At 38.8% G+C, this 27733-nt stretch overlaps 1 protein-coding gene across 1 annotated transcript in view; it reads right to left on the reverse strand.

Moving 5' to 3' along the window:
- LOC105916349 (ephrin type-A receptor 6) overlaps positions 1–25427 on the reverse strand; it is a gene marked incomplete at its 5' end in the record, with an annotated part of 54526 nt that extends 29099 nt beyond the window's left edge. The window contains 6 exon segments of the mRNA XM_036136153.1: positions 4504–4848; positions 7976–8131; positions 23987–24215; positions 24329–24490; positions 24578–24727; positions 25299–25427. Of these exon segments, the coding sequence (XP_035992046.1) occupies positions 4504–4848; positions 7976–8131; positions 23987–24215; positions 24329–24490; positions 24578–24727; positions 25299–25427 (1171 nt within the window).
- Between the last annotated feature and the right edge of the window lie 2306 nt (positions 25428–27733).

Consider the following 27733-nt stretch of genomic DNA (forward strand, 5'->3'; position numbering starts at 1 on the left):
CCTGTCAAAGCTGTCGGAAAACTACATTGATGTAAAGTGAAGAAAAGTAAAGCAAACTTAACTAAACCAAAGTGTCAAGAAATGCAAATAAATCATTTTCACTCTGTATGAAATTAAGTATATTTGTAACATCATTGAGTTAGTGAAATATGATGGACTCGATAGATATTTATATTAAATGGTGACAAAATGAAAAAGGTACAGATAAGGTCAACTATATTGAGGAGCATAGTTGAATGAAAAGTTCAGTTTTTAATGTAGGGATAGAATAAAGAGTGCAACTACTGCTTTAAATTACATCTTGCATGACAACAAACGTTGTCTAAATATAGTTAAAGGATAAAACATTGCAGCAAAACTTATAAAACACACACACAAAACAACATATAGTACAGAAATATAATATATAATATATATATATCTATATATATATCATATATATATATATCTATATAGAGACTATATGTATATTAAATATATATATATAACCATATATATTATATATATACCTATCTAACTATATATATATCTAATATAGATATATATATATATATATATATATATATATATATATATATATATATATATTATATATATATCCTCCTGAGACCCAGCAATACATTTTTGTCCTCTGTGGAGGACATAGGTTTTTTGTTTATAACTCTGAAACCATACATGCCACTGTGTTAAATCCTGTTGGCCCTTAGAGAGGACATCCTGGGCTTTCCAATGATATGACATGTGTGGGGGTGGGGCTTTTCTAAAATTTTCTTCCTGATTCTTCAAAATGGCTGCCATCCCTGTGAGCACATTTTATCGAAAGAAGAAAGGTAAGTATATTATTTTCTAATTATGAACTTTGTGAGTTTAATATTCAGATTGCATCTAGTAAATGAACATCTAAGGAATAGTTAGGTGAATTTTCAGAGCAGTTTAATTATTTGTTGGCATAAAACATTACCTGTTTATGTGTGTCCTCCATAGAGGACATCAGGATTTGCTTTTTATTTTTTAACCTGTTTTAATAGAAGTCAGCTCACTGACTGAGGCAGAGAAAAGCCTAAACAGGATTACTGATGGAGACTCAGACATAGATTTGTCAGATGAGGAGGACCAAGAGGGACAGATTGTCTGTGATTTTGAGGTCGGGAGTTCAGAGGATGAGGCATCAAGTGAGGAAGAGGAGAGTGAAGTTGAGGATGCAAGGGCCCGTCGCCCACTTTGGACCAAAACTAACACGTAGGCTTCTGAGACAAGAGTAGATAAGCTTAGACAGATAAGAGTATTTTTTGGATGAACTATCACTTTTAGAGGATATAATTATTTAACGTATTTGTCTGTCTCTTGATTCCTGCCTGTGCTGGAAGACTCCGGAGAGGTTGTCTGTACTGCCCCAAACCGTGTAGACTGGCCACCATCAAAATACTTTGAGCAGTACATTGACAACAAAGTTTTTGAAGACATGTCCTTTTGCACAAACCAGAGACATATTCAGGTGTCAGGCTCAAGTCTGAATACAACACCTGAGGAGATTAAGACCTTCTTTGGAGTCTCGGTGTACATGGCATGCCTTGGTTACCCAAAAATCTAAATGTACTGGGCCAAAAAAACAAGAGTGCCAATAGTTGCTGTCCAGTAGCTGTCCATTTGCCACAGATGATGGACAATCCTAATACTTCCAGGTGCAGAGCAGAAGGGTGCACTGGAAAAACCTACATAAAGTGCATGAAATGCAACATGTACCTCTGCATCTCAAAGAAGAAGAACTGCTTTATGGACTACCACAAACCAACACAGAACTAACACACCTGATTAAACTACACTAATCAGCTGGCTTTTGATAAGTTGAATGAGGTGCCTGGAAATCTGAATCACTGGCTTAAATGATGTGGCCTTTTGAAATTTACAGCACCAAAGATTGTCAGAGTTCAGAGGTAAATGTATGCCTCGAAATGTGTTCATATTTGCCACAAGGGCGTCCCGATGTCCTCTCCAAAGGACATACTCTAAAAAATAAATAAAAACATGTTTTGAAATTTTTTCAATTGTAGTTATGTTTTTTCACTCCAAAGAGTCATGTACTGTAAAAAAAAAAACAAATTCAAAAACTTTTTTTTCTCTGGGTCTCAGGAGGATATAGATAGACCAGGCATTGACTTCATCAAGCAGGACCTGAGAGGACCTTAGAGACCCCAATGCTACCAGCAGCTGCATAATAAAAGCCTAATGAATGGATCAATGTTAAAAAAAGGTGGATGTTCTTTAGGCATTTATTATTCATAGCAAGCTTCTTGCAGCATATGAGAGAAGAAATTACAGTGTGTGAGTTTGAAAAATGATTTGGCCACACCAGAGTCTCACTGTGGTGTGAGTCTTCCTCATTGGAAAAATAACACATTCAGTGGGTGGTTTCTAATGTTGGCTGGAGCTTATAATCAGTTCCATCATTAACACTTTATAAGTCAGGACAATCATATCAAATGTAACTATTTAACACTATAAAGACGGATTAAAAACTTTCTGCGGAAAGAAACTCACTAGACATGGCGCATGGTAAAGTGTATGCTTCCAAAGAGGCACATTTTCCATCAGATGCTCCATATTTTAAACCTGGACCAACAGTCTAACACTTGTTAATAATATGAAAAGTGTTGGCTCAGGTTTAACCATTGGAAACATTTGGCATCCTTTGTAAGCTGTTTTATCAAGAAATTAATAAAAGGAATAAAAAGGAGTTGTTGCTAGACAACAAAAGGCGCTGTTACATATGTATTATATTAATTTTCAGTACAAATGGAGAATTGATTAGACCCTATCTCATGTTAAACAGGGAAATGGGGGAAAAATATTCACAAATATATATATATTAATGTAACACCCTGGAATAGTCTATTAACCCACCTTCATATTGACCTGCTTAATCAGCGATTCCTTCGGTATCCCTGTCCCTGAAATTTCAGTCTAAGGTTAAACTTCAGGTGTTTTATTTTTGCTAATTCAAGCTCATGACAATGATCCCTTGTGAACTTGTGGCTCAGCAAACCTTGGGTCAGTCGGGTTCTGCTAATTAAAATTAGGTTCAGCTCAGAGAGGCTCTGTCAGCTCTTCAAGGGTCACGAGTGTGTTTCACACATTGACTTGTTATTTTGGACTACAAGGTTGGTCAGGAGGGGGCAGGGTGCTCAGGAAGCAACACGGTGGTTTTAGTAGCATATCAGTTCAAGTTGCAAACACAGCGTTATTCAAGTATGAATCAAATAATGAAGCACAGATTAAATATTATATAAATTGTAAAGCAGTTAAAGGTCAAATCAATGTTAACCCATCGGAGTAAAAACTAAGCATAACTAGTGCAGGGGATTTACCTTCTACTAAACCCTTTGTGAAATAAAGAACATAAAAAGCTACCATTTAAAATATGTTTTAACTATTAAAACTCTTGGAAACTTATGCAACTTTGCTGGCCTGAAAATTTAGAAACCTTTTTAATCCATCTCTGCATGGCTGGGCAGGCAGAACAGCCCGTTGAGACTGTTGCAGACAAATTAAGGCCAATTACCACTTCCCCATCTCCGCTTCATTCTTAGTCCTAACGTTACCCTTTGCAAATTCATGAACAAAAAATTCATCTCTGTCGCAGCTGGGCTGATGAAGTGAATGAGCATGACTTTCTGGAACTAAAAACAAGGATTTTTAATTTTTTTTTGTGAACACTAAGTTACTTTTCCACCTGTCCAGCAAACACATAGCTCTGCCCATTGCAATGCTGGAGTCCAGAAAGCGATTAAAAACTGGGAAATCAGATCAAAACAGCATAAATCTCCAATTGTTTCGTGGCGATTACTAGGGGTGGGAATCTTCAGGCACTTGGAGAATCGAATGCTGCTCTAGTTTGAAGCACACAGCATGCTAGCTGCTGCACATCAGAAGAATGCACAGCTATGCAAGACTGAAGGAAAGGCTTTCCGTGGATCAAATTTTAGAGCTATTTTAATTGCCTGTAATCCTCTTACTTTGTTTGGTCTCACTGTGGAGCTGCATGACCCTAGGTGTTTGAGTTTTTGGGTTTCTTTATGTTTCTGTTCTCTAGCTGTTGCCATTTTAGTTCATCTGCTTGTGAATCAGATTCTTAGTTCATTCTTGTGTTCATTTTGTGATTATTCCCTGTTAGATTCCTTCCTTGTGTTTTTCTCTCTTCAGCTACCTTGCATTTCTCTCCTCCCCTTAGGTTACTCTGCCTTCATTAGCATCAGTTGTTCCTCATCTCCACCTGACTGATCTCACCTTTTTCTGCCATGCCTTTCTCCAAACCTCCCTCTGCATACAAGTTCCCTGGTTTTCACTGCTCATTGCTGGTTTCTTCTTTTATTCTGCCTCATGGTCCATCACTCTACCCCTTTTTTGCTCCTCGTGCCTGCGTAAGTTTGCCTTTTGATTCTTTCATTAAATCCTTATATCCGTCATGTGGAAAAAGTTGTAAATTACAACAGCTCTGCTACTCACCAGCTTGGTGCGTGTTGACGGTAACGTTTGCCAGTGATCTTGGCGCCACACCCAGTCCGGAGACACCATTCACAGCCTCCACATGGAAGGTATAATTGGCATAAATCGCATAATCCAGTATTGCCACAGAGGTGCCAGTTATACCGAGCGGTCGTGGGATAAATCTCAGATCTGGTTCACATGGCTCACATTGGGTCACGATACCGTCACCTCCATCACATCGTTGGCACAGAACGTTGTAGGTGATGTCGCTTCTTCCTCCCGTGTTGATGGGAGGCATCCATTGCAAGAAAAGAGCAGTGTCGTTGATCAGTGAGACGAGATTTCTTGGAGCTGACGGCGGCCCTGAAGGCAAAAGCAAACAATAAAATATAGCAATTTAGTTAGAAATTGTCACATCTTTCTTTTAATTAAACAAATACTTTATCCCAAACATACTCCTCACATGACAAGGTAGGGGCCAATTACTGAATTCTTTAGCAAATAATGTGCAATTAAAATAAGTGCGTAGGTGTTTGATGATAAATATATGTTTCAATCTTACTTTTTTTCTAGATAATAATCAGCCAGTCCTCATCTTTATTTTAGTTTTCAAAGCTGTCCATGATATCATTTGGCAACAAAATGTGGAGCGTTGTGAGCGTGTCTTTAAATGTCTGTGTGAAGTTGTGTGGGTGGTAGGCTTTTGCTGAGTTTGAAATGTTTTGTTCCATCAGGCAACTCGTTAATTTCTCACTGACAAATGTCTGAAATTTCAACCCCTTGTTAATGAGTCCATTTATAACTGGTTTTGAAACCATTGGATACCACAAAGCGTAACTCAGTGACTGTGAAAACTTAAAGACCTGTAATAAAAATTATATTCTTAACCGTGTCAAAAAGCTTGTTTAAACAGAGGATCACTAATGGGGAGGAAACATGATATAAAATAACTTTAAACATTGTTTTCAGATCAGCTGGTTTAGGTATTTCTAAACGTGCAGTTCTGTTTATATTTTCACAAGCAACCGTCTCTCAGGTTTACAAAAGAAATGTTCCAAAAAAGAGACTATATTGATCTGAATTTAAAACTCCCTAATAGTGGAGAAATATTAGCTAAAGTCCAGAAATACAACCAGTCCGAGCCACACTGATCAGGATTAGTCCCTCTGACCAGAGTGGTTTTCAAAACAGCTGGATTGTCTTAATATCACCAAATGGATTTTCTAATGGTTATGTAGTTGCATAATCAATCATCCATCCAGCCACCGTTTGGTAAAATGTACCAAACCATGACTTAACTCAAGTACTGACCAAATTGAAATATTTGTGTACCGTTACACCTATCAAGTGTTGTTTTGTGCAACAATACGCCGTTTATGTCAGAGAAGAGTGGGCAGCATGTTTCAATATGATAGAAAGCTAAAAAAAAAACAAAAAACACTCAACCGCTCGGGTCGATCCGACCATGTCTCAACAGTTCAGGTCGCTGGTGTCATGGTGTAGTAGATATGTTCTAGCAGCACCAATTTAACACAGTTTCACCACCACAGGACATTCATACACCGATACGCAGCTCGGTAGGCTCAGTGGTTAAGTGCCTTGCCCAGGGGCACATCGACATGTGACAAGGGGAAGCTGGAAACAAACCAACAACTTTCCGATTACAAGACAACTACTCAACCCATCAAGCCACAGCCACCACTGATGGTCACTTCCCGCTGCGTAATACCAGGTCATAAAGCTCAAATGATCTGAAGCTGGTTTACTGTAATCCAAGGGTCTCTAGAGTCACAGATCTCAACCCAACAGGGCACCTTGAGGTGCTGGTAGAAGTGGAGACTGGCACCATTAAATAACTGAAATCAGCCAAAATACCAGCAGCAACTGCATGAAGCTGTCACGACAACATGAACCCAAAATTTCTAAGACATGCTCCTGACACTTTATTGAAACTATGTTGTAAGGAATATAAGCGAAGCCCTGGAGGTTGCAAGCAGGGATGTGTCACAGCTGGTGATTAGCCGTCAACGTTTGTTCAACATTTGAGAAGAAATAGAAGTTAACTAGAGCCCTTGGATTTTTGCTGATGAAAATGAGGGCAGAGTCACACAACATACGCATACATCATCAGCATGCGTTTGCGTCCTTTTCCTCCAAAACGAACAGTACCACAATGCATGGTTTAATTAAACTGTCGTAGCAACATAATACCATTAAAGCAGTCCAAAGAGAAGGTAATTTTTCAACAAACCAATAGTTACAAGAATTTACGGTGTCCTAAAGTTTGTCACTGGAGAACGAGTTTAGTAACTTATAATCATTACAGTAATGAGGAACATATTACTTGCAGTTTGAGTTGCATATGAGAATCACTCATCTTTTATGAAAGCACTGTCTCTTTGTGTCAAACACATATGTGAGATACATCCATTAACAAAACACATGGATTATTTTTCTTTTTTGTGACTAATGTTTAGGTTTGTCCACAGATTCTCAGTAAGATACAGCTTAGGACTCTAGTCAGGTCACTCCAGAATGTTAATATTTTAGTACAGTCAGAGAAAGAAATGGTTACAAAGTTAAAATATCAATTTAAAACTAAATCCCTGAGAGGTATGAATCAGTTATGGCTGAACTTTAGATTTTTGAATACTTAATTTTTAATGGTATTGGATGTAGGATAGAGCTTTTAACTTTTTTAAATTCATCAATATTTATTAAAAGTAGTGACTTCTAATAATTCTAATGATTATTTCAAATTAAATAATTGAAATTCCATCCATCTGATAACTGCTTAAACATTCTTTAGGTGAAAACTAAGGCTATATTTTTAAATGTGGATGTAAGAGGAAGAAAAACCGTAAAAGCTGAATCTAGGGGAAAACAAAAACTGAATTTCGGAAAATATAAAACAGATTTTGCAACTGGCCTGTAAATGACCATGTTTTTCTGCTGCAACACATTGTTTTGGTTTGCAAAACTGGTATGGTTGCATGCAACCATTTTATACTATATAATAAGACATGACAGCATGCATAATAGGAACTCAATCATTTACAAATATTAAAGTTATTTGCTGCTAATAAAACATAGAACCTTTACAAGAACATTGCTTGTTACATTGTCATTAACAAGACGTTCTGTACTTTTTTGTAAAGTAGGGTTATGTACAGGCAGGACTTTTGTCCGGCACGTTAAGTTTGCTGATACTCAGTGGTGCCTTTTTTTTTTTTACAGCAGTTTAAAATGATAGGATATATAAGAATAACTATGGTTTTAGGGTCATGTGATTTTTAATCCCCCTGTAACATGGTGCACAGCACAAAGCCATGTTGCAAAAAAAACTGTATCACACAAAGCCAGTCTCTCCAACTATTGGACACAAAAGTAATGTGGTTTAAAATAAAGCCTAAAGTGTTTCCCGTCTGACAGATGGGTGCAACGTCAAATGTTTCTTTTATTATTAGTTTTTCCGTTAATTTCTACTCACTTGTGCAGGCCATCGAGGAAGGGTCTTTGACACCTCTGTAGAAGCCTTTATTGCAGTGACAGATTGTGGCTGCCTGGTCATGGCTGGAGCTGTGCTGAGGACATTTGGAGCATTTAGTGTTCCCAGCAAACGCCTTGAAGTAGCCAGGTTTACAAGCTGGAGAGAAGAAATACAAAAGAAGACTATTAGGAAAAAGGTAGACCTCCTCAGATAAGTACTTCTCCATCAGCCCACCTCGTATCTAGCGGTAAAGTACTATGGATGACAAGTACCCACTTAGTGGCTCGGTAAGTTAAAGGCACAAAGCTAGCATGCAAGTTTGGCTCCAAAAATATGAATTTGGCAAAAAAGTTAAAAAGAAAAAATCTCAGAAAAAAATATTTCAGAGAGTAAAACACACATATCAGATTCATTATACTTTGAGTGCAATATACCAAGTCTTTAACTTTTGTGAATTTATCAATTACAGTTTACAGATTATGAAAACCCACACTTTGTGTCTTAGAAAATTAGAATATTGTCAAACAGTTAAATATCAGAAACTTGTGGTGTCACACCCTAATCAGCTAATTAACTTAAAACACCTACACATTCTTTTTAAAGTGAATGCATTTATTTGTTTGAGAAGAAGCCTTAAGAATTAAAAAAAGTCCATACACTTTAACATTTAAAGCCAAAGTACAATTTGCAACATTTGTCCCTAGTTGGGTTTTTGGTTAAATAAAATCATAAACAAGTAATGGATTTAAAATAACACTACTACTACCCTCAGTCTGGGTCAGTAGGCTACACAGTCATGAGAAAGACTGCTGACCTGACAGATGCCTGGAAAATAGTAATTGGCACCCTCCAGAAGGAGGTTGAGTGTCAAAAGGTCATTGCTAAAGGAGCTGGTTGTTCACAGAAGGCTCTATACATGCATACTCATAGAAGGTTGAATAAGAGGAAGAAGTGTGGTTAAAGAAAGGTTCACCAGCAACAGGGATAACCGCAGCCTGGAGAGGATTCCTGAGTAACATACCTTTAAGAAAATTGGGGAAGTGAACTGAGGCTGCAGTCAGCACAGAAGAACCCTACCCTTGGGCTAAAAATGTTGTATTCTTTGTATCAAACAGCTCCTGAACCAGTTAGACAGGAGAAAAAAGATCTCTCAGTGGTAAAGTCCACTATGTTTTCTGATGTTTGCAGTTAACCCAGCAGTCTACCAGGAAATTTTAGAGCACGTCTCGCTTAATTCTGCTTACAAGCTGTATGGAGATACTAATTTCATTCTCCAGCAGGACTTGGCTCCGGCCCATACTGGCACAGGCACCAAAAGCTGGTTCCATGACCATGGTGTAACTGTACTTGATTGGCCAGGAAACCCGTCTGACCTGAACCCCATAGAGACTCTATAGAGGCAATGTCCAGAAGAAGAAGAGAGGCTCCAGATCCAACAATGCTGTTGACATCGAAGCAACCTAGGCTTCCACTGCACCTTATCAGCGCCACAGGCTGATCACCTCCATGCCACGCCACACTGATGCAGTAATTCATGCAAAAGGGAGCCCCAACCATGAAGATCATTTATTCAGAAGGCTGTTTTAACATATTTTCATTTATTGGATTTATAATTTTATGAGACACTCATTTTTAGGGTTTAATTATATGTAAGCCATAATTGTAAAAAAAAAATACAATTGATGAAAACTTTAAATATTTTACTCTATGTAATGAATCCATATAATTGATTTAAATTGGCATATCCTTCTATTGCATGGTTAAATTTTAGATTCACAGCTCGCTAACATGTTGTTAAGTAAAAAAACTAAATTAAAGACATCATAAGTCTAAAAGCACCTATAACTTGTGTACAGGGAGGCTCATTTCAGATGCTTTTACCAAGGATTTAATTTACCTCACACAGTCTCTAACTATCATAAATCTAAACCTCTGTCTTTTGACTCAGCCCTTTCTTTACCGAAGCACACTAAAGTGTTGTCCTCATTATACGCTAGGAAGCAAAAAAAAAAACAAAAAACTGAAATGAGGATTGAATAACAATGATGATAAATGAAAGATCAAAAGCCACAGACCAAGTTTGAACAGTAATAATGATGGCTGCCTGGAGCTCATTTCTTTTCATTATAGGATAATATATATAATATCTCAAAACCGGAGAGAAAGTATGGAACTTTATTTAGGTAAATTAGTGGAAGCATTAAGATATTTACAGTTGAACCTTATACTCTTGCGTTAATTCAGGTTAGCGTGGTATTCTCTATTTCCCATCCAGAAACAGCTTTGCTTTTGAATTCCCTGATTACAGTTTTACCTTCCCATTTCTATTTCTCCATCAATTTTCCTTATCTTTTCAATATTTCATACAATTTAGCTCTTGCTCCATTTTCACTTTTTCTTGCCCCCCCCCCCCCCCCCCCCCGGCTTTCCTCTCAGTACAATTCCTCTTCCATTTGCCTTCCTGCTTTAGTCTCTGTTGCCTTTTTCTTTAAGACTTATCAGACGATGGAAAATGTCATAACATATACTTACTCCTATCTTACCTAACTTAACTCAGCAATGAAAAGTGAAGCGATAATAGTTATTATTTAATTTCTGGGAATATTATGGGAGGGAGATTTGCATAAGAAAACCCTGTATGCGTGTGGGAGGCATGATAATTACAAAAGTAGCAAACAAACGTGTCAGCGACTGGACAGGAAATGTGATGCAAGAATTTAACACCCAGAGAAACTAGTGTGGGTCACTTTGTTTTCTCCCAGTCTGCCTCAGTTATAAACAATTAATCAGACATCTGTTAGTTTGGATGATAATTGAGGAATTCAAGACAGGGATTCACCGACATACGTGCAAATACACATTTACAGCTCCGGTCGGACGTGAGAATACAGTCAACACATTGGTATTCCAGCAGCTTCCAATTCATTGCAGCCTTAACATTTGGTGGTTCCTGGGCTGTAACTGGAAACCCTAACAAATTTCTTTTGTCAGAGAGGCGCAGGTTTTAAGCGATGGCCAAGTGATGCTACATCTGAACGACTTGCAGTCATGTAAAACTTTTCGAACTGGTGATCTTGGAATTTGTCAGTGTATGGAAGTGACCCAAAAGGACTTTCCTAACTTTGGTAAATTTACAACGTTCTTATCTTTCTGAGTTCTGATAAGTCTAATAAGTGCTGTGCAACAAAGCCTACCACTGGAAAAAACTAAACAAGGAAAAGGGCAGTAAAAATTGTTTAGAGAAGAGTTTTCCCAAAAGCTTGCATAATCTTTTTAGTGCGTCAAGAAATGGCGTCAACTTGTGGAAAACTGACACAAAATGTCTTCTTTAAGTTTCAGTCTCCAAGTGAAATATGGTAAAACCAGTGTAAGAACAAAACCAAAATTCCATATAACAAGCCAGGAGCTATTGCTCCTGCTGCTGTGAGCCACAGCACCTTATCTTGTAGATATATCTTACCAGTTAAAAAAGCACACTAAAATATCCAGCTAAAAAAAGCTTTCCACACACAGATTAGGTTACTTTTATGATGGGGATTGTGGTCAAAACCACACCATGTGATCAGTAGTGAAACTTTAAATCCCTGTAGATTTTGGGAGACACTCCTAACGTTTAAATTCATAAAACATATCAAACCCATTGATTTATTCTCTTCACCTGCTTTATGTACGGGGCCACAGGAACAGAAATGTATCCTTGTTCCCATGGAGGATAGTCAATGGGATATATATATATATATATATATATATATATATATATATATATATATATATATATATATATATTTACACATGTCTGGAGACTAAGGTGCAAGTATCAGAAACTGGAGGAACACAGTTAGAGGCAGGGCTGGAAAACCCGGGTGGAAACTAATTGCATTGAGATGGCAGGGGATTGTTGGCTGTTCATTGTGTAAAGCAGCCCAGAGTGGCTAATCGGAAGGAACGGAACAATTCCTGGAGTGCTGGACTCATGGCCGTTGTTCTCTCTCTCTCTCTCTCTCTCTCTCTCTCTCTCTCTCTCTCTCTCTCTTTCTCTGAAACGTCAAATTAGGACAATGAAATTGCTAAGGAAAGATGTTGAACTTGGACTTTTCATCGACTTTTGAAATGTTCATTGACTTTTGTAATGTTAAGATGCATAATGTATTGTTATATAGTTTAAATAATAGTATGATGCAACACCACATAACTGGGAATTTTTGTCTCGTAGTCCCTCAGAGTCAGAAGCATACAGCACCAAGTACCAGTCATGAGCCCACAAGTCCTGAGTGGGCAGGTAGGATTATTCATTATCATATCATAATGAAGATCATGGTCCTGTTCCATATCAATAGAGCCCTGAGATGTTAGATGATTCAGCACTACATTCATGAAACTGATCTGGGTTTATCAGATGGCTTTGTAAAGAGAGTTGATTTAATTTGTGCTGAGAGTTATGACCATTTTATAAACAGGGATGAGCAATATGGACTTTAAACTTTGTCCCAATGTATTGTGGTAGTGGTGTGATATCGATAAAAGTAGTAAAAGAGAACCTACAGCTTCATGCAGTGTTTTTTGGGTAACCGTGTGGCTTTGACTGCATGTCAATGATTGCCCAACAAACACTAACACTGTCCTTTAAAACAATTAAAAATGTAACATATATTGAAAGAAAACTCAAAATATGTTTCATCAGGACTCTAGTTACACAATGAAGTGTGATTTTTAATACCAAACTGCACAAAGTAACTGTATTTAATTAAATTTTTTAAATGTATTGATATTTATTAACGCTCTCAATAAACCAACGGTGGAGAAAATAGCAAAAATAACAATCCTGACAATAGTGGTAGATTAGGGGTTTTTCAGACACCACTAGTTGGATTTTATATTTGTCGAGATAAATCTAAAGTCTTATCACGACAAGGAATTTTTCAAGATAACGATAAAACAATAAAATAAAGGCCCAGCCCTGTTTCAAAATGTGATTTAGCTTCAGAATCAGAGCCAGTAGTGTTGAGGGGATTGCTCCTGTTAGTATGAAAGAAACAGGTGAGCTGTTGTAACAGAGTGTGAACAAACAAGCATTAGTTCTGCTTTCTATACCCAAACAATAACAGTGACCGTTATATTTTTTTAATCATTAAAAGTAAGATAGTAAATACACAAAGCCCACAAGTGAAAGGGAATAGGATGAAATATGAAATAAATCTGCATTTATTCTTTAATAACAATAGGTTGTTATCTCAAGTGGTTGGGTTGGTACCAAGGAGTGGACCCCAGAATCAGTCTCTAATGTCAGAAAGAACCCACCAAGATGTCTCTGGCTAAAGAGCTGGAGTTGGTGGACCCTGAATGCAAACCAGAGTCCCCACTGAGTGGATCAAGAAGAGTGAGGTGTTGAGATCCCTTACACAAATTACTATTGGATCTCAGTGCAGCATTTGATACTGTCGATCACTCCATCCTGTTAGAACGCCTGGAGAACTGGGTCGGCCTCTCTGGTATAGCTCTCCACTGGTTTAAATCCTACTTAAAGGACAGGGACTTTTATGTATCAGTAGGTATCTTTACATCAAAGACAACAAAAATCACATGTGGGGTTCCCCAAGGGTCCATCCTGGGTCCCCTCCTATTCAATATTTACATGCTCCCTCTAGCTCAGATAATAAAAAATAACAACATCAGCTACCATAACTATGCAGACGACACACAGCTCTACATCACCATGTCACCAGGTGAGTATAAACCAGTTCAGGCACTGAGTAAATGCCTAGAAGAAATCAATTCCTGGATGTGTCAAAACTTTCTTCAATTGAATAAAAACAAAACTGAAGTAATAATATTTGGACCAATAGAGGAGAGATCAAAAGTTAGCACACAGCTTCAGTCACTTCAGCTAAAAAACAGCAATCAGGCCCGAAATCTGGGAGTAGTGATGGACTCAGACCTGAACCTTCAAAAGCATCTAAAGACAATTACAAGGTCGGTTTTCTATCACCAGAGGAACATTTCCAGGATTAAAGGACTAATGACTCAGAAGGATCTGGAAAAAACTAATCCATGCGTTTATTTTTAGTAGAATTGGTTACTACAACGGTGTTTTCACAGGTCTGCCTAAAAAGTGGACCATACAGCTGCAGCTGATCCAGAACGCTGCTGCCCGCGTCCTCACTAAGACTAAGAAAGTAGAGCACATCACCCCAGTTCTAAAGTCCTTACACTGGCTCTCTGTATCTCAGAGAATAGACTTTAAAATACTTCTGTTAGTCTATAAATCCCTAAATGGCTTAGCACCTAAATACATCACACACTTGTTATCAGTGTATCAACCATCCAGACCACTAAGGTCTTCTGGCTCCAGCCTACTCTGCATACCTAGAACCAGAACTAAACATGGAGAAGCAGCATTTAGTTCCTATGCTCCGCTTATCTGGAACAAACTTCCAGAAAACTGTAAAAGTGCTGAAAGCCTGAGTTCTTTTAAATCAAGATTAAAAATGTGTTTTGTTTAAAATTGCCTTTGAATGTTCCAGTTAAACTGTTTTACTGTTTTTAATGTTCTTTTTTGTTTCTACATTCTATTCCTACTTGCTTTTATTCCTATATTTTAATCATGTAAAGCACTTTGCATTGTTTCTGTACTAAATTGTGCTATATAAATAAATTTGCCTTGCCTTGCCTAAAAAGAAAATCAAAGATGATGATGGAAATGCATATGTGTTTCATAAATTTTAAAAGAGATAATCAACACTTGCATAAAGATAAAAAAGCAATATATTTGTTTTTCCCCCTGTTTTTGTTGTTTATTTTATACTGCTGTTTCACTGAATAAGTGGTATACTCCACCAAACGTTTGAGTGGTGGAGCTTAAGCTAAAACATTTTCAGGATGACTATTTAGTTGGTAATCCTGTTCAGAAACACTTTTTGTTATAATGGGTAAAATCATCCTTCCACCCTGAAAGTAGTTAATACATTATTTATTCACAAAAATGAGTTTTTAAAAAATCACTCTCTCTCTAGTACAGTTAAAGAAAAAACATATAGTAGGTCTATATTATACAAAAGTCTGTCAACAGTAATACTTCTTTATTCTTCAAATCTAATTATCCATCATGGCCAAACAAATACATAAAATGAAACAGAATGATGCACTGCTGACTAAATGGGTTAGAAAAAAACCCCAAAACGGATTAGTTTTTGGACAACACGCGTGATTTTAAAAGTGGTGTATTTTGTTGAGATGTTTCTCACATTTCTAGTCACGTTCTCGTTGTTTTCTGACTCCTCAGTCAGTAAACATGATTGAAACACTGTCAGAAACCCTTGGCAACAAAAGTACCTGAACAGAAGTCGTTTTTCATCAGCAAATGTCTGCAAAACATTGTGAAACATTCCACATAAAACACTCAGACACATTCACAGATGTTGGTGCTCAATTCGACTATAGAGGTTTCATCATTTTTCTTCACGTCATGTAATTCTGATGCTAATTTGGATGAACTGAAAGCTTTTTCGCTTTGAAAACATGACTCCACATCCACACCTTGTAACAGTGATGATGATAGATTAGGTTTCAATTTAATGGCAGCGCTAGTGGATCCCCCTCATGCTCCAGGTCTGCTTTGGTATCTCCCGGTTTATAAAGAAAATAAAGCCTCAGCCTCCTTTTGCATTGCATGATGAAATCAACACACAACACATCAGTGGTCTGATGTGCTTAGTTTCAATCACAGGGGCAATAAAACATTTAGCCTCATCCACAAATAGTTTTAGTGATTCCCCGTGATGTTTTAATTTATGATAGACTCCACGCAACTAAAAATAGGAAGGATTAAACGGTCATGTTGAGGTATTTCAAACTGTGTGACTCATCTTTTGACCCCAGCTTGAGTTTCTCCACTAAAATTCGAGTCTCAGCAGGTTACCCTACAAAGAAGAGGTCCATCAAAGAACATCACTTGTGTATTTATCAAGAATGCATCGTAGGTAATTTTGAGTGCACTGTCCAAGGTTATAAGCTGTCTCTTGGCTTTACGTTGTCAGAAACAGATGGTGCCAGGGAGTATGTTTACCCTGCCTGGTCTCTCAGCTTTGATATGCAGATGGGAAGTTCACAGAGAATGAGATATGTTGTAGTCTGCCTGTGCTGAGTTAGAGGCCCAAGTAAACACAGTCCTTAATGGACCTAAGAGGGGCACAGTAGCTCAAACACAACCAAGACATTATTGATTCCCTCATTTCCTATTCTACCTCCCCTTAAATTTAAGGTCAGGAGTTTGTAGTCATGGAGGAAGCATTGTACCTTTGGATTTCTATCGTGTCCCCCAAAGACCTAATGCTTCCCCACCATTAAATAAACACTAATAGGATAAATATCATGCACAGGAATGAATTACATACATTCAATGTGCAGAAACCCAGTATTTATAATAATTTCATAATTTCTCAGTTTAGTGTAGTTTTACATGCGACTGGTGGATTTTTTTTTAATTTTTTGCAGAGTATCTGCACTGATTCTAATAGAATTTGAAAAGACATCTCTATTAGCTTCCCCCTGCATTTCACTGCATCCTTTTGAATGTGGTGCCGTGACGAAAGGATGTGGAACAAATAGAATCAGCTCTATGATGTTGCCTTATCTAGGTCATGATATAACCACCCCATCTCTGAGTAATCCTCTTGTGACTGACACTGAAGGAAAGCAATAGAATAATAATAAAGTGCATGATTGAGATGTCAGAACAGTCTGGTGGAATGCTGTTGGGGTGGAAAGCCGGGTTTGATAAGCCCCAATGCCTTTGTTTCGGCAGCTGGGAGGGAAAGATGGACGTGTTAGTACCGAGCTCTGCTTATATTTGGGAGCGTTGGGGTTTTCCCTATTCTCTATCTGGCTCTCTCATCCTCTCGCTCCCTCTCTCCCTCTTTTGCTTTTTTCCCCATGCTGCCTCTCAGACAGCTTTGATCACAGCACCCTTTGAAGCAGTGTTCCAAAATGAAAACGAGGAGAAAGCAGAAGTCACCGAAAGTTCACGCCTAAACTTCCTGCAACTACTGTTGAAGTGCATATCTTTATAATGGCATAAACCTTGACAGGAACATGGAAATTATTCATCAAAAAAAAATTGGACATAAACCGTTAAAGCAGTAAATAATTGATTATAGGGCCACGCTGTGTTGTTATTTTACTCTGCTTTTTTTAACTATTATGCGATGGTGGATGTTGTTTGCAAATTCCACAGCAGATTTGTTTTCATATTGATTATTGAATACATTCATGAATTTGCTCAGACAAACAATTGAGCATGCTGTAAAGGATGCTGTTCCTAATCGTGCAGCAGAAGAAATAGTGAATTTGTGGAGTTTTGGAAATTTTTCCATTCTCTTGTCTAGCTTCATGCCTTGCAGAATGGTGCACTAGCTGCCGTAGTTACTCATCCATTCTGATCTCCACACCGGGTTATCCGTCTAGGTTCACGGAGGGCCAGCTGCCTATCTCCAAGCAGTCATTGCAAGAGGTAGTGTGCACCCTGGACAGGTCACCAGTCGCTCACAGGGCAACGCAGAGACACACTGTCACTATCGAGCCTGACTGCTGTCTTCATCCTGCCACTTGTCCCATGCTCTGCAATAATTAAGCCTTATGGACCCTGCCTCCCCGCTGCTCTGCAATCAACCTCATTCCATGCACTTGTTCTATGCTCTTTTTAAGCTTGCAGAAGACAACAAAGCAGCGGTAAGTTACTGAAAGCTGTAATGAGTAGATGTCCAGCGTTTCTTTTAATGCCTGTTATCTCGTTCTGACCATGATGATGTTTCCTGCCTTGCTAAGACCTTGTCGGCAATCTACCTGAGCTTCTGCGTTATTGAGCATAACCTGGACTGTTTCTACAACTACAAGCCTAGTCTTTTTCCTTGGATTTATCTGTCTTTCTCAGTCTGTGCAAGAACCAAGCCTGTTCTACAGTCTCAGTCTGAGTTCAAGCTATCCTGGCTGTTTAGTCTGCAGTGAGCAGGCCAGCTCTTACCTCTGCCTGGACATCTGCTTGCTCCTGCAGAAGATCTCTTATTCTCATCCTGAGTTTTGATAACAAACCTTTTAACTTTTTAACATCATGTCTGCCTTGGATGTCAGTTTCCCAGCCTGTTTGCTACATAACACACACAGGATAAACAACCATGCACACACACACTCACAGTCACACCTAAGGCCAATTTAGCGAGACCAGTTAACCTAACAGTCATGTTTCTGGACAGTGGGAAGAAGTATCTAGAGAGCAGACAGGACTCCAACACCCTCATTAACCCATATCAGCTGCACGTGGGCACAATAGTGAGCCGCGAGGCGGGGCAAGGAGGGGGTGAGCCCCATTCCCACCGAGCCAGGGACAGCATGAAGGAACGAGAGAGCTTGCTGTGATTCGGTGTGGGGGAAGCTGTGACAGACAGGATCAACATTAACCCCGCCCACTTGCTAACATCAGCTAATGTTCTCTCACAGACTTTTTAGAGATATTTCCGTAGAGGCTGGAGTTGCTCAGCCAGTGTGTGGTAAACAAATTCCAAGTTTTTCTGCACTGTACAGTAAAAATATTTACCTCAGAGTCAATTCAACCAGGAAGAAGTTGTCTAATCTTGCTCAGTGTGAAGCCCCCTATCAGGCATCAGGATCTCCCTAATCCCGCCCACTGAGTTTGATGGGTGAAGGTAACAGTTTAAATGATTTCATGAGCGACGCCATGGAATAAATACAGAGAGAAATAATGAGGGACATGAGTGGCTGGGATCTCACGAGAGCTGTGCGTAAGTAAAAATGGTGGCATACACATAATATCAATTCGATCCACCCAAGTAAGAACAAGCCAATAATGTCACGAAGTGAGGTTTAAATATTAACAATTGTTTCATATTTCACAATAAAACACACTGGGTGAGGAGAATTTCAGCGTCAATGACCAGTTTCCAAAGGAAATCCTTGATCGAAGGCAAGAATTATTCCAAGTCAGGAAGAAAGACATGGCTGAGGAAGTCAGAGCTACAGTGACTGTAGATAAGCTTTATATTAATGGTCAGCTGTTCAGGGATAGGGAGGTCACTCTGTGGCTTTATTAGCAGCCCAACAGGTGAATTTAAAGCATGTGACAATTGTTAAAAGAGAATAGAACTGAATACGGTGATAAATTAAATGTATGTAAAGCCCAGCAACTCGTTTGCATAGTATGTTGGTTAGTCACGGCTGGGTTTTTGGATTATGAGTTGTATCCTTTTACTTTTACCCCTTCTCACTCTCTGCACTTTCTTAATTATCTGCCTTTCTTTATCTTATTCCTCTGATTATTTCCTGTTGATCAGACAACCACAAGCACTTTAAATGATGTCACCTGGGTCTATCTATATCTATTACTATAGGGACATGCACTTTCCAACTTCTGCTTCTCACTCATATCTATGGTAATTGGAGTCAGCGGGGGAGCTGCCCAATCATCCCTTCTCACCTCCCTCTGCCCGTTCCATCACGCTGCCACACATGTAGGACGTGATGTCTGGTGACGTCCTTGACCTCTTTTATTATACATCTTAGACACTTTCATTTATAACATACTCACAACACACATATGTAGGGAATTAATTAGGGGGGTAGGGGGCAAGATATCAGTGTGATTTTGTAGGCCTCGCCCTTTGTGGCTTCCTCTGCCCTTATTCACATTTAGACATTCAGGGTTCTGGGTAGGGTGCATGGGATGGTGGGGGGGGGGGGGGGGGGGGGGGGTGGGGGGGCTACCTTCTGCTATCTTCTGGAGGGGGGGGGTGGACTGTGCCCGCCATTTTGATGTTGGGGTTCATCTCCCGGGGCTGGGGGCTGGATACCCCTTCTGGGATGCCAGTGAATATTGGATGTGTGTGGTGAATGTGTATACTGTGTCCCCCATATGTTCATTGGGGCACTAGGGTGGGAACGTGTGAGAGCCACTGTGTATGTCGTTTTCTGTTTGTCTATTTGCCAGGTTGGGTTTGGACTGCCCCCTCTCCTGTGACATCTCAGGTCTTGACTAAGGATGAAGCCTATCCCCCTCGTCCTGCTCTCCTCCGTTGGCTGCCGCCTTGGCCCACTGGTGCATTGGTGGTCCTCGGTGTCTCGGGCTGGATGCTCGGATGGGTGCCGGCTCGCTCCTGGTGGCTGCTTTGAGGGCCTGGTCCCCAGTGGCTCTGGCAGGGCTCACTTGGGCCTCGAGTCCTTGGGGTCCATGGCTGGATCCGCTCCGGCATAGCTGGCTGCCAGCGGAGCCCACAGGCTCAATCCCATGGCTCCCGGTGGCTTTGGCGTTTTGGCTGTTGGGGGGGTTCCTTGGGGCCAATCTCTGCTCTTCCCTCAGGTGGGGGAGGCATCTTTCCCTGTGCTGGCCCCTCTTGGCATCTTTGCTCAGGGGGTCCCTTCGGCATCTGGGGTTTTGGTTCCATTGTCATCTGCCTTGGTGCTCTGGGGGGCAGGTCTTTGGCTCCTCCCAACCACTATTGAGCATTTTTCTTATGGAAAAACCTTACAGACACGAGTGCTCTCTCACAAACACCCACAGGTGCTTGGATTCAGGTACTTGCATATTGACTTCTATACAGAAAACCCCTATTATTATATTTAGCTCTCACTTTATATATTTCATATTAAATCATACTGTATTTTCTTCAGTGATGGTATCGAGGCATTGGTTATTTGTACCTGTAATACTTTATAGTTTGGTTTTCTCTTTGCAGGTGTTGAAGCAGACTCAGAGGATGTTGTATTGCTCTCTCCCTTCCCTCTCCTCTTTCTCTTTCACATTTTCTCCCTTTTAGCTTTTTGTCTCATCTGTTTTTCTCCCCTTTTTTCGTCTTACACATTTCAGTGTCCAATTAACATGAAATAGTCCCAGCATAAAATCTAACAAAGCTCCTTGCATATATAAATCAAACGGAGCACTATGGCGAAAGCAGAAAGGCTCTGCTTTCGCCATAGTGCTCCGCTCTTGCCCAACAGTAAAATCTGTTGGGCTCTTTTTGGCATTAAGACAATAATTCTTATTTCCACATTGCCAGACTGGACACACACAAGAGTGAAATAATGAAATGTATATTCAAAAAAATTATTTAATAATGTCATTAAATTTTTTAATGTCATAATTTAAAATGCATATTTAGATATTTAATTTTATATTTTATAATTTAATGTACATGTTATTATCAAATTATATATTAAATAAAGAACTGTACATTTAATTATTCAATGGAATATTTAATTGTACATTTATTTCTTGTTACGTTAATTTATTTCATGTTATATTTCATGGCACATTTATTTATTTCATGGTACATTTCATGATAGATTTAATGATTTAATGGGACATTTAACTGTGCATTTATTTAATTCATTTTACATTTCATTATTTCATGGTATATTTGAATTAATTTATTTCATGATATATTTATTTATTTAATATTGTCCCCTTTGACCCTCCATACTTAATGTGTTTGTCCTGATACAACATTCAATGAAAGCCAAAATCATGCACTCATTTTAAATTTTGTAGATTATGGTCTTAAAATTTTGATTAGCTAAATTTGATAAATAAATTACCTAATTTATTTTAAGTGCAGTTTCAGTCATTTGTCTTCTTTATTTTTTGTGGGGGTTTTTTCTTGCCTGTTTCTTAAGGAAAACATTTTGACAGTGCAGTTAATCCCTCAAGAAAAACACATGGAGCTCCCATAGCTCCATAGCTACTCTTCATCTGCACTACTTTTATAGCTCTACTTTTGTTGGTTCGTGTCATTGACATTCTGTTTTGATAATTTGCTTATTTTTGACTGAATGGTCTTGCCATGTTCAGTTCTTTTATGTACATTCATTGTTGTTAAGTGTTGAAATTACACCTCATTCCTTCAGGTTTAGATTCTAACTTATGTCTTGCGTTGTATTCACTGTATTTAAACTCCTCCTCTCGATCAGTGTAAGTATGTTTCCCCCTGGGTGTGTAGTTTCCTTTGTGTTCAGTTTTGTTCTCTCTGAGGTAATAATTCACCATAACTCAGTTTCCCTGTGTTGCTCTCCACCTTCCTCTGTTTCAAATACCTTTCATTAGCTTACCTGTATCCATTGTCTTTCTCCCGACTTTTCTCTGTAAATCTGTTCCACCCGTTACTTTGCCATGCTTCATGGCCTGCTCTCATTGTGTATTTTATGTAAGATTTCTTTAGTAAACCTCCACCATGATCTGTCCAAGCTCCTGTTTGCATTTTGGCCCTGCTTAAACGATAAAATATGTGACAGCATGTTGCGATTCATCGGACGTTTGTTTATGCCAAAATCACTGAATCAAACTGCAGCATGAGAAAGAAATACATTTTTTACAAGTTTTTCCAAATACCTGTTAGCGTTAAATCGGGCTGTTGACAGTGTATCAAAATATACAGACCATACCAGACCCATATGTCTACCTTTGGGAAAAACCTTTGTGGCCAAGTTGTATTGGGAATAGCAGAATTTTACCTTAAATCAATCAACTGTATACTGGTATAGATTGAATTATTGACAATTTACTTTGCTTTCCATCCATCTGTGACATAATAAGGAATAGTTTTTGGAAGTACAATAATCCCAATAATCATGAATCAACTTTGCAGTCTACACCGACAACACATTTGCAATTGCCTAAGGTATCTGTCACATTGTTTTCACAGTGCTAAGTGGGTCACAACTGCACAATTTACTGGCATATAGTAGCTGCCAAGATAGCCTAGGGTGTTGCAACTACTGAACTATCAAGAGAAGCCACCACTGTCAGCAGAAGAGTGCGCACAGGGAGAGCATAGATTTGGGACGTATACAGGAGACATCATGAGATGGCTGCTCCTAAGCTGCCTTCTTACTGATAATCTCTCCTGACAGACTTCAGCGTTGTTTAACTTGGTATGATTGAGTGTGAAAGAGAGTCAAAAAATAGATAAAAAGTAGATAAAAGAGATCAAGATAAGAAGAAAAATTACACCCGAGGAGCAAATAAAGAAGATATTACAGACTGTCCTACATATCAGCTACTAATGAGTGTTTGAGCTGCAAGACCCTAAGCAACTACATCTCCACAGGGGTACTACATAAATTTCACCCCAGCCAGCCGAGACTGCTGTAAGTCTGCAGAAATCTGGTAAGAAACAGGGAGGGCACTGTAATTGTAATCACGCAGTGTGGCTCAATTTAGCTACTGCCTTAATTACAAGAGTCAGGCAGGGATGAAAGAGGGTTGGGGGAGATTTAGAAAAGACTAGGTGCAAGCTAAATTATCTGTGAAACTAACAAATGAAGGCAATTAGCCAGCTAGCTCCCAGTCTGTCTGCACGGAGGATATGAAAAACCAGGCCAAAAGACTATCTGGAACAAGCCAATGGTTCCTTTAACTTTTCATTAATGTGTTCAGTTCAGAATGTGCTACTTTTAGGTAATGCTGAGAGGGCTCATTAGAGAACAGGCATCCTAAAAAGCCGTTTGCTGAAGCACCACGGTATTCATTGTTGCTTTTATAAGTGAATGTCTGTGTGTACATTAAATTCTAAGTGATGCTTGCTAAATATATGTGTATTTGCCTTTATTTCCTCGAGGAAAGGGAATATAGTGTGAGGGTTTGACTTACCAGCGAGTGACTGAAGGACAATTACAAAGGGGAGGGGAGTACAGAATAAACAAAATGGACAAGAAAGGAAGGAAGATGGTAAAGGGAGGTGGAGCTAAAAAATATGGATGGAAAGGAACAGGCAAGGATGCAGAACCTCAGACGAGAGGGGAAGCTATACATTCTATAAACTCAGAGTTCTTACATTTTCAGAAAGGGCTCTGGAGACCTGATATATGATGCAATGCTTTTCTTTTCTCTTCTCATGAGTTGCCCTCTCTGTATTTGCAGATTTACACACTGTTTGAGAAGTGAACTGCCCTAAAATTAGCTCAAACACACATCCATGCAAATACACCAGAGTGTAAAATATGAGTACTCCTCACCTCGGCAGTGGTCATCCATCTCCTCATGGCCGATTCTACAGATGCAACGTCCCAATGGAACCAGCCAGTCTCCATCGGCACCGCAGTAAAGTTTGGGTGTGTCCCTTTCCTCTGCGTTCTCCACACATGCCCCCCTCACTTCCACCAGAGACGATGAGTCCATGTGTGGCACTGTTTCAGGGAATTCTGCCAGATTCCTTAAAGTCGATGGGCAACGTTTGTAGAACACCTTAAGCAAAACACAACAAAGTCAGGTTTCCACTAGAGTTTTGAAGACAATCACTGGAAGATGTGATGACAGTCATTTATGCAAACCAATGTAACAGCATCCGGTTCACAAACCTTGACAGACACAAGGGCAATACAAGCGCCCACGTCTTGAAATGCTAAGTAGAAGCCCTTCTTTGTGACGGGTCCCACCTCCCTGACTTCTGTGTTGAGACGAAGAACACGATCTCCAAGGTCTGTTTGTGTGAAACTTTCATCTGCTGCAATAGTGTCCACCTTAAAACCACCAAAAAATATTTTGCACTTAATTTTTGGATATAAAAGCAGCGTGATTTGGAAAGATAACTCTGCCTGGTAACTGACCTTGGCGTAGTCAGTGGAGCGAAAGCGCGTTCTTCCAGGAAGCGGTTCATCTGTCTGCAGATAAAAGAGGTTGAAGGTTTCCTTACACGTGCCAGAGACCCAGGGAATGGAGTTACAGTCCCTCAGGGTGAAACGTAGCTCCACGTATACCTGAGTCAAAGAGTAGAAAAAACAGAAAACCACATATTTTTTAGCTTCTCTTTAATCCATCTGTTTTATTTTGGATAAACACGTCTTTTTTGGCTCAAGAACATGACAGCTTCTGTCATTAAAGTAATCTGTTGGGTAAAATGTATAATGATGGTATGAATTGTGCAAGAGTCATAAAACTTTAGCTATTCATTCAAAGAAAACACCACGCAAAAAAAAAAATTATAAAAAATTACAAGGGCTAACAGATTGTTTAAAATGGGAACATCTGCAAACACACAGTTTTTCTTTCATTATTTTCAGCATTTAAATTTTAGAAATGTGTAAAAAAAAAAATAGGGAAGCACTTATTGCTCTTATTTATTGTAATGCAACAGTCTTCCAAGAAATATTTTTTTTGGGAGGGGGTGTTATGAAATGCATCTGCTCATCATTTATCTTCTTTATGTCAAAACTGAATTCCCTACATGGCATCAATCTACAGAAGCAGTCACAACCAAAAACTTCAAGACAACTTAGTTTCAGATGAATTTCACAAAAGGACAATGTCAAGGGTAGTGACGGTCCAGACCCGTTGAGCAGCTTGTCGCTGGATCCATCCAGACCGCAGCCAGTTGTTCTGGTTTGGCTCCATCACATGGCAAACCTGAAAGGTGTGAATAGGTCTGTTCTGTTCATCCATCTCTGTGATGGCATCCCACTGCAGACAAGCATCAGACAACACACAAATAAACATGTAACTAATCCAGTAACCACTTTTAATTCAGTACAATTTATACACACGATTGCTAATTAAAGATTACTGCTCTTCTAAAAAAACTGATCAAACAGTTTTATTGGTTTAGCGTAAAGTACTTATTAACTCTCAAATTTGAAAGAAGAAACACATTTCTGGTCACCAAAGTTCTGGGTCTTTAGCTCCTGTTTACACTTCACCAACATGGTGATTCACAAACTGTGTGAAAAGTCATACAGAAGCAATATGGGCTGTAAATCTGAATCATTTAAATTGTTGTGTTTCCACAAAACAAGTCTAACAGATCACTGGGACATTGTATTTCAGCATCAACGAAACTCATTCTCTCTGATGTTTTACATTAACTCTGTTCTCTGGTGTCTAAGGTATAATATCAGGCAAACAGTTTCAAACCGTTTTTTGCAAAATTAATTAAAGTAAAAAACTGCCAAATTTCCCCATTTGACTTGAATGACATGATATTTCTGGAGTGTTCACAAAATGTATATGTAAAAAATGTAAACTTTGAACCAAACTGTGGATTAAGTGAATGATTGAACACAGCGTGTTAAAATCCTTACATCAAGTTGCTATGGATAGCATCAATACAGACTACATTATGTCAACAAACCATTTAGAAATGTATTTGAACAATGTGAATGTGTCAGACTGAGGTTAGATTAAAGATATGTATAATAAATGACACAACGCTGTTCAAAATCATTGCGAGACCTCAGATTTACCTATTCAAACCTTCCTAACTTTGAAATAAAAAAAAATTTTAAACAAAAACATGACATTGGAGAGAGCCTAAATCAGTTTTCAAGTAGTTGCATCAGACATTGCCATTCATTTGCCTGCTCCTCTTTAAAGGTGTCAGAGCTTGAAAGCCCTGACATACTGGCTGGACTTCTCCAGTGGTGGTACAGCAACAGCTGAGGTTGTTCCACTTTTACATCTGGACTTTATAGCTCAGAAATGCTTGGCAAACAGAGACGTTTTTTTGTCTTTGCTTCTGTACTTCACTCTCTGCTGAATAGAGAGAATTACAGCATCACACATAATACATTTCAAGATGTCTGTTTTAAAGAAATCTCCTTTTCTAACTATACATTTTATACAACTCACATATTAAACAGAAAAAATGCTTCTTTACCATTTTTTATATTATTATTATTGTTATTATAAAACTTTCACAGCCTACACAGTAAAACCTTGAAGTCACAGACAGCTAGATTTTCTCTGTTCACCCTTTCAGTCTGCGTGAAGCTGGCATGTTCTCCAATACAGCGGTGTCCTTCCACAGATCAACACGCTTGGTAACTTGGGTTAATTGCTGACTCTAATTAGACCTGTGGAGGGAGTGGGGGTGTCTGTGTTGGACATGTTATGAACTTGTGAACTGTCTGAGGTAGCTCACCCTTGAACTACCCCAACCCTGCTTGACCCCGAACAGAATTGAGCTGATAGGGGAAAAAGTGTCGTTAAATGCTTGCTTTATCATACCTTTAGGCATTAGAAAAAAGATTCAGTGATGACACTGGAAAAGTAATCACCCCCAGACACAGTGTGTTCCACACCCTCTATTCCAATGCAAACACTTTTATGAGTTTATGAAAAGCAACTCACATATTTCAAAGATGTGACAGCGATTGATACTCCACAAAATCTTTCATTTCTAAAATTGGACCTGAGTAGTATGTGTATATATATGTATATATGTACATACAGATCCTGTACATATTGGTGTGAATTTCATTATCACATTGAATGACATGGCTCTAATATTAAAACTTTAGAAAGTCTGAAAATTGTTTCTCTACGTTGTGAAAACGGTGGAACTTATTCTGTCAAATAAAAAGGAATAACAATATAAAATTTTCATAAATGAAAAGTATTAAATATTTTGCGGTTTTGCAATTACAATTTTGAGGAGTATCAGACAAGAGCTGGAAACTAAACGTTCTCCGCAGATGGCTATTGATGTTGTGATGTGAGCTCCAAAGCTGCTTTATGAGCTTTCAAAACAGGGGAGAATTTATTAATTTTCCCCTTTCCTATTCAGAGGCAGTTCTCCACAAGACATAAATAAGTTAGTGTTGCCTCTCGAGATCAAACCTACTTCTTCAAAATGAAAATTACAATTATCAATTATCTTGTGTTGCAATTCATTATTACAAAGTGCATTCAAGCTGCAATAAGGAAATGCCATAATGTATGGCCCATCTTTACAAATATGCAGCAATTGTTTCCCCAGCTTTTCACAAAAG

Source organism: Fundulus heteroclitus, chromosome 4 (assembly GCF_011125445.2).
Source record: "Fundulus heteroclitus isolate FHET01 chromosome 4, MU-UCD_Fhet_4.1, whole genome shotgun sequence".
Lineage (NCBI taxonomy): Eukaryota > Metazoa > Chordata > Actinopteri > Cyprinodontiformes > Fundulidae > Fundulus > Fundulus heteroclitus.